The sequence below is a fragment of the Cuculus canorus genome, chromosome 21 (genome assembly GCF_017976375.1).
Source record: "Cuculus canorus isolate bCucCan1 chromosome 21, bCucCan1.pri, whole genome shotgun sequence".
Classification (NCBI taxonomy): domain Eukaryota; kingdom Metazoa; phylum Chordata; class Aves; order Cuculiformes; family Cuculidae; genus Cuculus; species Cuculus canorus.
In genome coordinates this window covers 3,372,182-3,388,470 of record NC_071421.1, presented here as the reverse complement: position 1 = coordinate 3,388,470, position 16,289 = coordinate 3,372,182, and the positions used below count along the sequence as shown (strand labels likewise).

Here is a 16,289-nt window from a genome sequence, read left to right as displayed (position 1 = left end):
GAGCTTCCCAGCCTTGTCCCATGTGGGGACAAGACCCCCTGGCGTGAGTTCGGTTTCCATTTGGATGCTTTTGTGGCACGGGAATGCCTCCTGCCCCTGCAGAGCTTTGCTTTCAACTCATGTGAGTTTCCCCCCCCCTAGTAGGGATAGGATTGGGCTGGAGTCAAACCCTATCCTGACAACCTTCAAATTATTCGAACCCTCATGAACTGCACCTTTTGGTAACATCTCACAAGGAAAGACCAAGAAAAAGACTGAAGCCTTAACCACTCCTCCAAGGAGAGGTCATCTCTATTCGCAGTGCTGGTCCCAAGCCCCTGTCAGCGCAACTCAGCAGTGAAGCTCCAGTGACCGGACACGGGGAAGATGCTCTGCTGCCCCAGCCCTGAATTCGGCTGCATTCCAACACCCGCTGGCTGCTGCTTTGCCCGCTCCGCCTGCCTTTTGGTTTTTGCAGGAGGAACAGAGCCGGTGCAGCGGCCGATGCCATAGCCCACCCCCTCCTGCTCTCACCACGACGCTGCAGCTGCAAGTGGAGCCCCAACCAGGACCTGCCTGCCTGAGAACAGCCAAGGACTTCTTCTGTCTCCCATGGAAAAGACCGTCTTGGCAACTAAACACATCAGCTCCCCAAAATAAAAGCCGTTATCACACCTCAGACTGACCTATTGCTCCTGGTCTGCTCTGCCCGCTTTGCGGTGATGTCAAACCGCTGCCCCAGCACAAACCCTGCTGCTCCCTCACTGCCAGTCATCTCATTCCAGCCTTTCTGCTCCGCTAACGTTTCCTGGAGGAGAAAACTCGCCTGCCTCAAGCATGCCGGTGAGCGGCTCTCTCGGATCCGACTCAGAAATGCCTCTTGACACAGGCTGCAAGCATCATTTTTGCTTAAAAACAGGGACAGCGCTACACTGAGATAGGAAAAAGGGTGGGAATTCAGGACCTTTTGGCACAAAAATCAAAGCAGCCTTGTATGCTCAGCCCTGTTCCCAGGTCCCCGATTTGCCGGGGCTGCAGACGTGCGGCCAGACTGGCGTGGACCAAACCTGCATCCCAGCTCCGAGGACCAGGCTGCAGCGCCCACAAAGCGCCATGCAGCGCGGTGACCCTCGGTGGTTCAAAACCTTTGCCGTGCCTTCTAGAGATCAAGTTACTCTTCCGATAAGAGATGGAAAAGGATTGTAAATGACAAGCAAGAATTCACAGCAAAGCTGAGAATGGTCCCAATAGATTTGAGCAAAGGTCCAACTCGCCCACCGCCTTGCCCCGGACAGTGGTCATTGCCAAACACACAGGGAAGCACCACCAGAACAAGGCAGGATCTCCCCCAGGGCGCTTCTCCAGCTTTGCATTTCTGCAGGTATTTACTGGCAGTTTAGGGAACCGCTGTGAGAGAAGTTACATTTGAAACGTGCTTACAACCCCTTTGGAGAAAGAAAACCCCTGAAAAGCAAGCCCTGATATTTCCTGCATGTTGGTTTTTTTCCCAGGGCCACCTGTGCAGATGATGTCCCCATGGGGTGGTGGCCGCGTCCTGCAGCTTCCCCGCGTGAGCGTGCCCTCTGCATCCCACTGCAAAGCACCACTGAGATTTTTGGGGTGTCTGCAACCGCCGGATTGAAAACACCGTCTGCGGTGGCGAGTATTTCCCTAGCGAAGGTAAGAAGACATGCGACTTACTGTCCAGGTGGCTGACTTGGCGGTGCTGGACTGCTGGAAGGTCACCTCAAAGTGGTGGGGACCAGGGTAGTCGGTGTTGGAGGGGATGACGGGAGCTGGGGACATGGTGTCGAAGGTAGAGCTGGGCTGCGAGTAGGGTGAATGCGTTGGGACATTGGAGGTGTGCTCGGAGCTGTAGGGGCTGGTGGAGGCTGCTCTGCTGCCGATGCTCTGATCCATGCTGTTGTTCAGCAAATTGAACTGGGACTGGAGGAAGGGAAAAGGGGAGGAGGGAAAAAAGAAAACACCAGCCAGTTTAGAGACATGGAAACCTCAGCCACACTTCTCCAGGGCTCCAGGTGTCCTGTTACAGCCTCCTTAAAGGGCCAGCGTGTGGGAAAACCAGCCAGAAGAGCTGGTTGGGGTCTCTCGGGTTTCTGAACAGGTCACTGCCTGTGCAAGGGATAAACCCAATACCCTTACATCACCCCCTTCCAACCACTCCATCCTCGCTGGAGGCAGCGAGGTGCTGAGATCCCTGGATTTCTAGCACACCTGGCTAGGCAAAGCGGCTCTTGCCAGCAGGGAACCGGGTAGGGATTTTCCAGGGTTTGCTCAGGTGTTGGAGATGTCCCACTGAAAGCGGGGAGCGATGGCCCCATCCTGTGCACAGGGCTCTGCCCAGCAGTGGCCGGAGCATCCCGGGGAAGGCTTCCCTGGCGCTCAGCACCAGTGTGGGGCGAGCAGAGCATCGCTCCCATAGCCACTGCATCGCTCAGCGTCCAACCTGCTTTCCAGCCGGCTCCCGCAAGAATTCCCTTGTCGCGAATATACACAGGCACAGCACCTCTGGAAGTGTTTCTCTAGGAAAAGCCAGCTCTCAGTGTGGTTTGGGTAATTCATTCCCAGCCGGGATGGTTGCTTTCAGCGGCTTTTGTTGGCGCGTGTCTAATTTGGGGGAAACCTCAAACCTGCAAAGCGTGTAGCTGTGATGCCGCACGCTGCAATAAGGGCGCAGAGCAAATGTGGCTATTTCTGCATCTACCGGCTCTGATTGCAGAAATCCTGACTCCGTACAGCTTATTTTCTTGTTCCCCTTCTGACAATCCCTGTCAGATACAACCAGTGAGCGCTGGCAGCTCTTTTATCTGCAGGCATAGCCTAAGCTAAGCTCCGTTCTCAAACCCTGTGTGGCTAAAGCAGCCTTAACCTTTCATCTGAAAATCAGATTGAAAAATTTTACTTTCTTTATGGAAGAGAAATAAGCTAATATTAAAAGATATAAATCCCAAATGTAACTGTTTCTCAAAGCAAGTGGGATAATTTTTTTTCCCCCCAGAAATCTGCAGTTCCCACGTTGCCCAAGGCTTGCTCTCCCGGCTTTTGCCAACCGGCAGCGTCCTGGCAATTCCAGAGGCAGGTGTTGCCGCTGACCATTGCATCGCTGCTCGTCGTCCCGACTCCCTGCAGCACCCTGCGCCAGAGGAGGGATGGGGCTGTGCTCCCCCCTCTTCCCCAGCTCTGGTCTCCCCAGCAAGGACCCATCCCTCCGGCCACCAGCACCAGCCAGGGCGGCTTTGGGAAACCAGGAGCTACTGGAAGGCGGTTGCCACCGTCTGTCATCCCAGTGAGCTCTGCCTCCTGCCTTCTCCTCCGAAGGGCTGCGAGGCTCACGGCTTAGGAATCAAGAGACGTGTTTTAACTTGGGATCCCAACCTCACCCCAACGTCTGCGATGTATAATGGTTTAAAGGCAATCATCGTTCTCCAGGGAAGTTCTCCTGTTGTCTGCATCTCTCACAAGGTCGTTGGAGCCTGTGACTAACTGGAGGAATGCTGAACAAGATCTGGCTTGCTTTTACACATCCAGCCATCTTCTCCCCTAAAATATGCGTGTAAACCCCTCTATTCCTTCTCACCGCTCTATAAACAGCTCTGCCAAGGACAAACCACCCCCAGCCACGGTCCCGGGCTTCACCCGGAGGAAATGTTGCAAGAAACTCCAACAAAATGGGTGTTAAAAGCCCTTGCTGTCCAGTCGGGAAACCACTTGGCTGCAGGGAGCTGCCGATGGGACCGCGGGGCCAGGGCAGCCTCGGTGGTGGGTGACAGTGGTTGGAGGTGACAGCACAAGTCACCCTTGAAAAGCAAAGCTCGGGCGAAAGACAGGAGGAGAGCAGCAAAGGGAAAAGGGATTGCTGCTTGTCAGGACCGGTCTGCAGCCCAAATAATCCCCAGGCATCGCAACGGAGCTGATCTGCTCTCCGGGGACAACGGAAGGGATGCAGGGAATGGGCTGCACACCCCCTGCACACCCGGCCACGTGCGTTTTTAGGAACGAATGAAAAGTAAATGCTTTGTGCTTGAGGGGCAAACAAGGCGATCCTCAGCACTGCCCTTGCACCCACAGTGGGCTGCGTCTGGAGTGCCCAGCGGAGCGCGGCACGTGGGCTCCCGTGGGTGCTCATCCGCTGCAATGGGATATAACCAGGAAGCCTTTCACCTCTCGGAGATATCTGCTGCTCGGAGCCACGAACTCGGGAGCTGCAGAGTGAGCTGGGGCGATGCAGCCCCTGTAAGTAGATAGAAAAACTCTGTAAAAATCATCCTTGCGTGATTTTGTGAGTTTGTGGCGCTCGGAGCTAGGAGCAGGAATGGGCACGGAAATCAGGACAGACCCACTGAGAAGAGCATCCTGACCTCTGCACAGGAGAGAGCTTTCCCTTGGGGAAAACAGCAACCTCTCCACACGTGAAGGAGACGCAAGACCCAGAGCATCGCCTCGGCGAGCTGGGATCTCCTACCAGCACAAAACAACCGCCTGGAGCACCGGAGCTTTAGAAATCCACCAGCAGAGCAGGGGGGAAAAATGACCCACCTGGTTTAAAAAATAAGACTGAATTTTGGAAACGTTCCCTTAAAAGACAAATTGAAGGCATGAGCGTTTGTGTGCGTTGACAGACCCAACACAGTGCTCTTAAATATACACACACACGTGTGTTTATCCACACACACAGATAAATACTCGGGCAGCTGCAGCAGCGACCTCCCAGGTAACAGCGCTACAGCCCAAAATGAACCCGAAGCGAATATACCATCACACAGAAGACAAAAATGAGGAATGAAGTAATATCTGGTTGGGAAGTGCAGCACAGCACCGCACCTTTCCATCCCAAAAAGCATCTCTATCTGTACCTCGCTTCTCGGAATGCCAGAGCGCAGACACAAACCCCTTTTGACTCCAAAAAAGCAATCTCGGCGCTTGAGGACAGGGCTGAAAACGCATCGCCTGCAAGCGCAGGGACTGTTCCATCCGCTCTGCCTTCCCAGAGAGTTTAAATTAGGGAAGGAAAGCCTGCGTGGGGTTACGGGTACATGCTGTGAGCTCGGCTGTGAAGGTCCCCAGTGGCTGGAGAACTGGTGCTGGTGCTTTTCAGAGGGATGCTCCAGTGGACAGCCCTGCCGTCTGCACATCCACAGGTGAGGGAGCCTGCAGCCCTTTGCACCAAAGGTTTAAATCACCCCTTGGGCTCTGAAGAAGTGGATAAAAGCCAAAGAGGAACGCCGAGCGAGCCACCGAGGCTGCAGCATCGCCTGCTGACGCAGGGCAGGATGGGGCCAGAGCAGTTGCAGCTCCTTGGTGCAGCCTCAGGACAAGGGAAGGCTCGTGCCACACCGAGCCCTTGGCACGTCGCGGGCAGCAGCGTGCACAGAGGCTCGGCAGGCAGAGCCGGAGCACGCGCCCGGCTCCTGCCGCAGTGACAGAGGATGCTTTGACATAAAGGCAGCAAGGTAAAACCCGTCAATAATAAATAACACCTACCGTGGTATAATGCTGCATCGGGTCGCTAATGTACAGCATTTTAGTCGTCTCGGGAGTCACGGAGTGCTGGGAAGCGTCCCGCCACGGAAGTCATGGGGTCAGGGTGGCGGGGAGGATGGCCAAGATAGGAAGGCAGAAGGGATGCGGGAGCAAGGCTGGGGCGGGCAGCATCAGGGATGCTACGCTGGCCACCCGTGTGCCGCCGTGTGTTGGCTTTTTTGCTTTTTTCATCTCCCTTAGTTCTGTCAACTAGCTGCATCCAACAACAAAACGGGGCCCACCCCCTTCTGTCCCTCATGACTATTCATTAAAGCCCAGGGCAGGCCCCAGCTTGCCCAGTGATGGACTGGGCGATACCAACCATTCCCACCGCGGGGAGAGAGGGGGTCTAGCTCCATCATCAAATCCGGCCAAATTCCATGCCGGAAAGCTGCTTGTAGCTGCACCAGGCTGGAAACCCATTTGACCAGCAGGCTTTACCAGCAGTGGCTGCTCTTGCATTGACCAAATGATGCTGGTGACTCTGAGATAGCTCCATGTCTTAGAGATGTGGAGTTCTACCTACCTAGATGGGTAGATACCGATAGATGGTTAGGCAGGTATCTAGATGGATAGTTCCGGATAGATGGGTATCTAGACGGACAGATAGGGATAGGTGGATATATAGATGGATAGAATCATAAAATCATAGAATAGTTTGGGTTGGAAGGGACCTTAAGGATCATCCAGTTCCAACCTTGCTGCCATGGGCAGGGACATCCCGCTGGATCAGGCTGCCCAACGTCCATCCAACCTGGCCTTGAACCCCTCCAGGGATGGAGCAGCCACAGCTTCCCTGGGCAACCTGTTCCGGTGTCTCACCACTCTCATGGTGAAGAAATTCCTTCTTATGTCCAGTCTAAATCTGCCCCTCTCCAGTTTATACCCATTCCTCCTCGTCCTATCCCCACAAACCTTTGTGAACAGCCCCTCTCCAGCTTTCCTGCAGGCAAAGAAAAGCTATGGATAGAGAGAGATATAGAGAGATATAGAGAGATATAGAGAGATATAGAGAGATATAGAGAGATATAGAGAGATATAGAGAGATATAGAGAGAGACAGAGAGATATAGAGAGAGACAGAGAGATATAGAGAGATAGAGAGAGAGACAGAGAGATATAGAGAGAGACAGAGAGATATAGAGAGAGACAGAGAGAGATATAGAGATATATAGAGAGACAGAGAGAGATATAGAGATATATAGAGAGACAGAGAGAGATATAGAGATATATAGAGATAGAGAGACAGAGAGAGATATAGAGATATATAGAGATAGAGAGACAGAGAGAGATATAGAGATATATAGAGATAGAGAGACAGAGAGAGATATAGAGAGATATAGAGATAGAGAGACAGAGAGAGATATAGAGAGATATAGAGATAGAGAGACAGAGAGAGATATAGAGAGATATAGAGATAGAGAGACAGAGAGAGATATAGAGATGATATAGAGATAGAGAGACAGAGAGAGATATAGAGATGATATAGAGATAGAGAGACAGAGAGAGATATAGAGATGATATAGAGATGATATAGACGTATAGAGATATAGAGATGATATAGACGTATAGAGATATAGAGATGATATAGACGTATAGAGATATAGAGATGATATAGACGTATAGAGATATAGAGATGATATAGACATATAGAGATATAGAGATGATATAGACATATAGAGATAGAGATGGACAGATACAGACAGATAGACAGGTATCTAAAGCAACCAGGCAGATTTCCATCCAACTCAAGGCAGGTGGAAAACGGTGTTTCCTACAGCCAGAATCCACCACGGAAAGCTACACACTGGGGCAAATAAGCAGTTCAAAGAGTGGTGTGGTGTGAAAGGTGGAAACGGCACGCGTTGCCCACCTCCCAGTGCTGGTGCGCAGGCGCAGACCCACATACAAGTAGGTCAGCAGCTGTGTTGTACGTAACGCCTAAGGTGCTGCACAAACTACCAGTCCTGAGGTTGTCGTCTCTAAGCAGAAAGGGTGGCTGAGGAATTGTTCATATCATTAATTACTGCAGCTCCTCCCACAGGACCCTGGAAAGAGTATTTAGGAGCAATGCAACACCCAGGCAATGCCAAGAGGGAGCATCACGCCTGTCTGGAATCACTGACTCATAGAACGGTTTGGGTTAGGAGGGACCTCAAAGCCCATCTGGTTCCAACCCCTTGCCATGGGCAGGGACACCTCCCACTGGATCAGGTTGCTCAAAGCCCCATCCAAATGTCACAGAGAGTTTGGGTGGCACACTTATGGCCACAAAGCACCGGTGCTGGGCACCACATCACCTGCTGCTTCCCTCATATGTGCTCCAGCACTGCTGAGCGCCAGGAGCAGCAGCATCACAGCAGACTGAGCGCATCCTCTGCTACAGCATCCGTATCTTTGCCTTTCAGGCCGGCAGCATCACCCTCTCTGTGCATTCGTCTTCATGCATGTCAGCCCACTGCGCATTCTGGTGATCCCAGCAAGGAGAGCCGCCCACGGTACACCGGGAGCTCAGCAGCGCTCGGTCGCACCATTGGGCCAAGGTAAATATTTACTACGGGCTTGTTATCCCAAGCAAGGGCCAGGGATCGGCTCTGCCTGTGGCAGCCACTGGGCTCAGGATCCTCTAAGGCACTGGCAGCATCCCAGGCTGTACCGGCTCGGCTTCGGTTACGGTGGGAGCAGCAAGAAAAGTAACGGCGAGCTCAGCAAGGGGGTGCTCCCCAATTAGCACTGATCCCTCTGCCAGGCTCCTGCCTGCTGCAGACAAAGGCTGGGGAAGGGAGGGAAAGCAAGGGAAAAGCGAGGGAAAGAAGGGCTTGGGGGAGGGGATGCAAGCTGGTGAGGAGGGAAACAGCAGCTTTCTGGAGGGAGATGCTGTGAATGAGGAGGGAAACAGCAGCTTTCTGGAGGGAGATGCTGCCAGCAGCCAGAGCTGCTTCAGTGATGCTCCGAGGAGGTCGCTCTGCTCAGAGAACTAAACATGCAGAGGTGACTCAGGCACCTCACATGCCCACTATGTTTACCAAACCCTTTGCCTTAGACAGAGGTGCACCAGTTTCTTGGAGGGAAGGGCAATGGCACAGAGCTTCAGGCACTGTGGCCGGAGCAGAGCCGGGTGCTGTGAGCACCTCCAGCAGCTCTGCCTCTCCAGCAGCTTACAGACGCTTTTACTACACAGCATGTTTGCAACCAGCATGAACTGTGCTCTCCTCTGGTCAAGGAACTCGAGCTCTACCTCCGTTACAGCACACGCAGCAATATTATCTATTCATAAAGAGCCACTATTTTACGGAACGCCGCACCACCCGGCTGCAAAGCTGCAGCGCAGCCATCGCTTACGGCTTCTCAGACCCTGCACAAAGAGATACCTGTAGGCTGTGCTCAGTTTATGGATCAGCAAGCATCCCGCTTCCTACCCCAGAGCCCACTGGGGGAAAACAGGTTTGTATGTGATGCAGCTCCTGTTTGCGCAGTCTGAGCACACTCACCATGACCGAGTCGTTCATGCTTCTCATCTGGAAGATGTCCATCGTGACCTCTGTGCGGTTGGAGACCTCATTGCTGCCGGTGTGGTTGGATGGAGGGAGGTCAAAGTAGGTGCTGTCTGGCTCCCTGTGGAAAAGGTGATGGCAGACAGTCAGATCCAACACAGCCTGTACCGCCACCACGCAGCAACCTGCAATTCTCTTGAACCTCATCACCTTCTCAACTTCTCCATCCATCCTCTGCTTCTATTTTTACATGGCAGAGCAAGGTTTGCTCAGGGAAACTGCTGCCTGGTGGATAAAGCACGCAGAGATGCCATGGTTTTCATCTACCCAGCTGCTTGAGCATAGCTGTCACCTCGGAATGCCTTTAAGTGAGAGGACAACGAGCAAGAAAGAAGATGAAATGAAGCAGGGTCCTTCTGCCACGCTTGAGTAGAGTGTGCAGCCCAAAGACCAGAAGGATTGCAAAAGTCCTGGCGTGGATGAAAGGTGTTTAATTTTAAAAAATACCCATTAGAACTGGCCAAGCCACGCATGAGCCTCATGAGTGGAGACTGATGGGTACGAGCACATCGAAAAAGCTGGTAGCTGCACAACCCTTTTCAGAAACAGCATCCAATACCTGGAAACAAGGTCTATGGGGCTCTGCTTTCAGGACATGTGCACTCCACAGCCTTTGAACTGCCTATCACCTCCGGACAAAGAGGTTTGGCAAATGAAATGGTCTGAGCAGAGAGATCAGAGTCTAGGAGTGAAATTCTCAGCGTGGAAAAAGAATATGTGAAAACTGGAGGATGCAAAAGAAACCTGTCACCCTTTGGGCCATGGAAATGAGATGTGCCAACATGGATTTGAGAGCAAAGGGCTGCTTCTGCCTCAAAATACACCTCAATGATCAACCACCACTTACAGCGTGCTCCAGAGGTGCTCAAACGTCGCGCCTTCATCAGCTGGAGATGACTGAGACATCTTCACAGAGGGGGAGTCCGACAGAGGGTAAAACACCCTATGGGCAAAGAGAAACAGCAAGGTTAGCAGAGTGGCAACTCATCGAATCATAGAATCATTAGGGCTGTAAGAGACCTCTAAGCTCATCCAGTCCATTTCTGCCAAGCACTGCTCTTGTGACTCGAGGCTCCCAGTTATGAAGCTTCGTCGTTGTTACCAACAGCTCCCTCAGCCCTGGGGAGGCTTCGCACAACTGTTCTGAGTAATCGTTTTGACCAACTTCATTCAGCAAAGGGCTCAGACTCTCCAGTTAGACGCGGCAATAACAAACCGGTGAGTATCGGTGCTCTGAATCAAACTGAAACCCCAAGCTACGGCAAAAAAAAAAAGAGGTCTTGCAGCAAGATCAGAGCTGAGGACACTCTGGTTGCAACCCTGGTTGCACAGTGAGGTGCCTGCTCTGCTCTGGGGTGGGAAATCCTCCCCTGCTAACCTCAGGAACACAGAAGAGAGATTTGTGTCTCTGAACTACAGCAGTGCCACGGATACAGGTCACGGGCAGTGCCCTTCGGGCTGGTAGGTGAAATTTCCTCGGCTGCCACCATCTCTGAGCAAGGCATGCCCGGAAAATGGGATTGCAGAGCTCTGAGCGCTGGCAGCTGTAGCCCTTCAGCCCTGATCCTGGTTTATCCATTTTAGGCAGCTTTTATCCCAGGAGCATCATTTGCCCACAAGCTAACATTTTTCTTGGGAAGCTCCCATTGCACATACCCATATGCAATATGGGTATATATATATAATATATATATGCCCATATCCATAAAGGCTGAACAACCGGTAAGACACCCGCAGGCATGGGGCGAGTTTACAGCAAAGCCATGATCCTGTGATCCTAAATCTGACTTGTTTGGCCCTTGAAATGACCTGCCCGCTGCCAAGCACCTTGCAAACATCCCGGAATGGCATGTTATGCTCCCCAAAGTAATGCAAAGCGGGAACGGAGCCTCTGCTTTGCCGAGAGAGAAGTGTCGCTGGGAGAAAGCGCTCCGTTCACCCAGGGCGGCACGTGGGAAATGCGCGGGAAAGCCTGTCCTTCAGCCCAAGCCTTCTGAATGCTGCTGCACAGGCTTAACCGGAGTCATCCTCAATCCAGTCTGTTCCTCTTCCCCCTGGACAATGTTTCTCGGCCTCTTCCAAGGCGGAAGGCACCCTCAGCTCTCCCTACGTGCCCAGCACCGCTCCAGCGGCAGATGTCACGGAGCCATCTTGAGCCTATGCTGCCTTCCTCTGCTGGCAGCCCCGCCGTACCATCCTCTTCTTCCTCCCTTTCCCACTCCCTGGAAGCAGCGGGACTGCTTCCCTGCCCTGGCTGACATGGATGCACACCAGGCACCGCCTGCCTGCTCCTCGTCCCCACGCCAACGTGAGCATCTCGGTTCAACGTGGTACCGCCATCTAATACTGAAAGCCTTCAAGCTTCCTGTTCCTCGGGCTCGAGATGCCGAGCGAGAGCAGATGCTTTCTAACTGAGTGATGCTGGGGTCTCCCTGAGCCCTCCGAGTCAGCTGGGGACCGGGTGGCTGCAGGAGTGGGAGATAAATCGAAACCAGGGCAGTGTCCCCCGTTGGCCGCATCTGCGAGACGAGGCAGGCACAGATGTTCCTCCAGGAGGGTTTGCACAGCAGATGAAGGCTCCTTTCCCTGCGGTCTCATCGCAGAACAGCTAGCAAGTGAGAGTTTGGTGTCCTCCCATCCCTCCTCACCCCACGTGTGACACACACAGAGAAATGAAAAGACCTACGCGGCAGCTTTGAAGAAAGGAAAGAGCTGAGGCAGGCAACTGCTGGTGGCCTTACCCTGCTTCCATGCTGCTTTCCCTCACCCAGGGCAGCGGCAGCTTCAGGAAGGAGCCAGGCCTTTCCCTTCAGTGGAGAAAGCACCTCTGCGCCGCCCCGGCTGCGTGGTCAGGATGGGTGACACCAGCTCTGACCACGTGGCTGCACTCAGTTTTTTTTGCAAGAAAAAAAAAATCTGAATATTTTAAGGGCGTTTTGGAAGTTCCCTTTCTCTTTCAAAGCACAATCGATGCTCACAAAGCCAGGCCGGTATCTTCTCGCATCCGAGAGCTCTAAATTCCATAGGGCTGTCGGCGTTGTGAAGGCACATCCCTGCCGCAGTGATCACGGCACGGCGTGGGGAGGCATCCCTGCAGCAGGAGTGACAGCCTGGCAGCTGAGATGGTACAGAATCACTAAAAACTTCGCTAAGAACGTTCCCCGAGGTTGGCAGTTGTGCCGATGACAGAGTCATTTGCTCTAGAACGGAGCGCCCTTTAGAGTCCCGTGATGCAACGAATGGTGGAGGCATTGCCACTGAGGGGAGTCAGGAGAGCGCTCCGATGGGGAGAAGGAAAAGCCGTCCCATCAGAAGCAGCGGATGCCCTGTGGCACAGCTAAATTAAAGGCAAACTAGGAACAGCCTTAAAGCCTAATTCCAAATTGCTGGAGACAGCTTGGATGTGATTACCTTCTCAGCACCTGTAGGCTATATAAGCAGAACCAGGAGAGGACTAACCTGGAGATAAACACGGCAGAAGAGGCAAAGGTGGAGATCAGCTACAGCCAGGCTCAGCTTCTCTGCCACTTATAGCTCCATTAGGTCCATTTGGAAGCTATTTCACCTCTGCCATGGATGGGTCAGCTCCCTGATGTCACCCCCATCCTAGCACCAAAGGGAAGACCTGATGTATCACCTCCAACTGCAGCCAGAAAGAGTTTTCTGGTCACCCTCCTGGTCTCAGGAGGGATTTAACACCTCCAGAGACCCAGAGCTGCTTATTAAACCAAAGATCTCTTTGCCTAGGTAAGGGATCCTCCATTCCTTCTGCCTCGACGCACCAGGGAGGTGAAGGGGATGCTTGACGGGGGCTGCTGTCTCCTCCGGGAGCCTGCGGTGGGATGAACACGGGATTCACAGCAGGCTTTTAGAGGAAGAAAGAGCGAAACACCAGGGGCGTTGGTAGTGGGCGCCAAGGCTGCTGGCAGGATTTCCCTGTTTTCACTCGGGAAGCCCAAGCGGGCTCTGCGATCGCTGGATTGCTGCTTCCCTCTGTTGCTAGTCAGCGCATTGCAGGGAAAAGTGCACACGGGGGAAAAAAAGAGACCAGGAATAGGGAGATGAAGCCTGCCAAGAGGCACTCCGGCATCTCGGCTCGTGCTGGGGCTCAGCTCCGAGGTGGGGGCTGCCACCTCCCTGGGACTGCAGGAGAGGGCTGGGTCGCTCCGGATACCGGTTCCACCTGTACCTTCCCCATGAACTGCCACTGATGTGGTTTCCAAAGGATTAGTGTGGAAACACTCCGTGTCCTCGGGCTTTTCCCCACGGCTGTCACTTTGGCTGTATCCGAGAAGCCGAGCCAGCCCCAGCGCACCTGAAGCCATTCCTCCCTCAGCTCCAGGAACACAAGGAGAATGAAAATCACCCCCCGAGCTCCACCACAGCCATCCTGAGATGGGAGAACAGCTCTCTGGAGCAGCAGAGCAGATGAACTTGCAAATATTCCACCAATGCTTCACGGTTTGTGTTTTGACCCCACAGAGTCTGAATATATTCTTTGAGTTATTACAAATTGAACTCTCTTCTTTCACCGAGAAAAGGAAGGTGAAGGGTACAATGTGTGTAACGAGAGGCTGAAGCCTTGTGGAGAGTGATGCTGAGTTCCTGCACTGTCTGGAAGGAGCATCTTTGATCTCACCATTAACTCGAAGCCTCAATTTTAGGCACTGAGAAAAATCTGTTTCTATTCCATCTGGCAATAACATATTTACTACTATCCCACCACTCTAACAGCCCAGAATGAAATGTGACAGCATTTTGCATCCACCTTAAAGGGAGATAAATGCACAAAGCCTATTTAATAGGACTATTCCTAATTCCTTCTTTAGGAATTGGCCCATCGTGAGGGAGGAAGACTTTCCAACTCTTGCACCACTATGCGTTACTTGATGGCTTGAGAACCTTCTCTGTGCAATGAGAACCATCAGGTTCATCCAGCCCGCAAAAAAAGAGCTTTATGTTTGCAAAACATTGATGGATCCCAAAGTGCCAACACTACCCTGTGCTATTTCTCATTTTTCCTAGGTTATTAAATTCACACCTGCAAAACGAGGCTTCTAAAAGCAACCAAGAGAGCTTTCCTGCAGCACCCCTGTATCTCAGGAGCCCTCCTCGGGGTCCAGCAGCTTATTAACAATTTTCTTTCCAAGGGGCAGGCAGGCTCGACAGTCTCCTCTAACAGAGAGAGTCCTCGAGAGGAAACTTGTGACAGAGCAGGAGGCTGAACCAGGCGGCTCTCCTTTCCTCCCCGGCAGCTGAGCGTCAGCCCTGCCTCAGGACCGGCACCAACCTCAGCATCCTGCCGCTCCCCAGCCCCACCGCTTGCTTTTCCCATTCAAAACTTGGTTGGTTTGTCCTCCACAAGTGCTCCACTCTTGACCGAAGGCGCTTGGGAGCAAACTTTCCAAGTCGCTTTAAGATGGTGTAGCTACTCTACAAAAGCAAAGCGGCCACAAACCATCGTCCAGCTGCGTTATCGAGCCCTCGAGAGAGGGGCGTGCTGAGAAACTCACACACACACAAATAGCAAGGGGTTCCCCTTTGTCATTTTTTTTTCCTCCTACCTGCTCTGGCTGCCCAAGCGTTTCAAGTTCCCCCGGAGGTCTCCCGCGGCCTGGGATTGAGGATCTATGTTATTTACTGCACTACAATCAAGTAGCGTCCCGGTCGCCTAGGCAATGACATTGGAGCTGCTGAAAGCTATGTGAAAAGTGAGGCAAAGGCTTACGCGCTCCTTCCTGGAATAGGAGGCAGTTACAAGGGGGTGGGGAATGCTCAGCCAAGCGTGCCGGGGAATTAAGCTGGTCACCAGTGCCAAAGGGACTCCGGGGCAAGCTGGCTCAGGGGCTGTGGCAGCAGCAGCTGGGGTTTAATCACAATGGAGCGGGGAAGGAGACTCGGTGGAGGCTGAAGGAGGCTGTTCCCCTCCCCAGGCTGCATTGGGTTTGTGCTTGCGTTGGTCGAAATAACCAGCTCATCTCTTCTAGGGTGTCCGAGGACTGGGGCAGCCTGTGTTTCACCCCATGTTTCACAGCCCTGCTCATCCCATGGGAAAAATGGTTTGCCAGGATGCACATAGAGTGGCAATGGATGATGATTGAACGGTTCTGATCTCATCAGCCACGAGACACTAATTATCTGCGTTGCGTGCACTCACTGATAGACTTTCTCACTGCCCCCCGTTTTCAGAAGCTGCCCTTTCGCTGAGCCCTCGCCCCTCAGCCTGCGCTTGGGGGCACGGGGAGGATGCGGAGTGGTGCTCAGTGCTCTGCAAGCATCATCTGAGTGTTTCAGTCCCATCCAGAGCCCAATGGCCAACGCTTTGCCAACGCAAGGCAAGGGAACAGAAGCGTTTACCCGCCCCTACACACATCGAAGCCACTGTGAGACATTTTGGGGGCCTAGATGCCAAATCCATAATGAAAATAAGACTCAAATGTTTGCTTTGATTGCCCAGACGAGGAGGTGGGGTCCCACCCACTCTCACTGGGATGGAACTGGGCTGCTGCCGGCGCGGGGCTCGCTGCCCACCCGCAGACACGGGGGTACGGGCTGGCAGGACAGCACAGGGAAGGGGTACGGAGGCTTCCTCAGCTTTTATGCTTAGCGCCCGAAGGATCACAGTGTTTCCAGGACAGAATCGTGGAATCTTCGTATCACAGAGCGGTTGGAAGGGACCTTAATATCTCATCCAAATCTCCCTCTTTCAGCTGAAAACCATTCTCCCTCGTCCTATCCCTGCTCGAGAGCCCCTCCCCGGCTTTCCTGGAGCTCCTTTCAGTACTAGAAGCTGCTCGAAGGTCTCCCCAGACCCTTCTTTTCTCCACGCTCACCATTTATTGATGTATTCGAACCCGATTAGCATCGCCTTTAGGTAGTGCATCTCTACGGCAGTTCGCACCCCCCTGTCCCAGCTGGGGCACCTCGGCGCTGTCGGTAATTAGCCGGGAGCGCTAATGAGCCGGATCGAGCGGGACGTTGCCCGCGGAAAAGCGCCCACTAAGCGCTGGAAGGATGGGAGGCGGGCAGGTTGCGGAAGGAGGCGGGAAGGGACCGGCGCCTGACCACAGCGCGTCTCATTAAGCGGCTCATTTGCATAATAATAGCGGTCTCCGGGAGGCTTCTCTCCTGCTTCGAGACTACAACTCCCGGCGTGCCTCGGGGCAGCGCTGCGCTCTGATTGGCTGATCGGCCACCCCGCTCCGCCACTTCCGGT

At 53.3% G+C, this 16,289-nt stretch overlaps 1 protein-coding gene across 5 annotated transcripts in view; it reads right to left on the bottom strand.

Moving 5' to 3' along the window:
* TP73 (tumor protein p73) overlaps positions 1-15,946 on the bottom strand; it is a 35,957-nt gene extending 20,011 nt beyond the window's left edge. Inside the window, exons 1-4 of one of the 5 annotated variants that reach the window (XM_054085579.1) lie at positions 15,907-15,946; positions 9,921-10,016; positions 9,011-9,134; positions 1,681-1,926 (exon numbers count right to left, since the gene is read on the bottom strand). In XM_054085579.1, coding sequence (XP_053941554.1) covers positions 1,681-1,926; positions 9,011-9,134; positions 9,921-10,016; positions 15,907-15,938 — 498 coding nt within the window. In that variant the 5' untranslated portion in view covers positions 15,939-15,946. Of the gene's footprint in view, positions 1-1,680; positions 1,927-3,255; positions 3,275-9,010; positions 9,135-9,920; positions 10,017-11,814; positions 11,946-14,637; positions 14,702-15,906 lie in introns of those variants that run through there. The other 4 variants (XM_054085581.1, XM_054085583.1, XM_054085580.1 and 1 more) reach the window with 4 other exon arrangements.
* Positions 15,947-16,289: the final 343 nt, after the last annotated feature.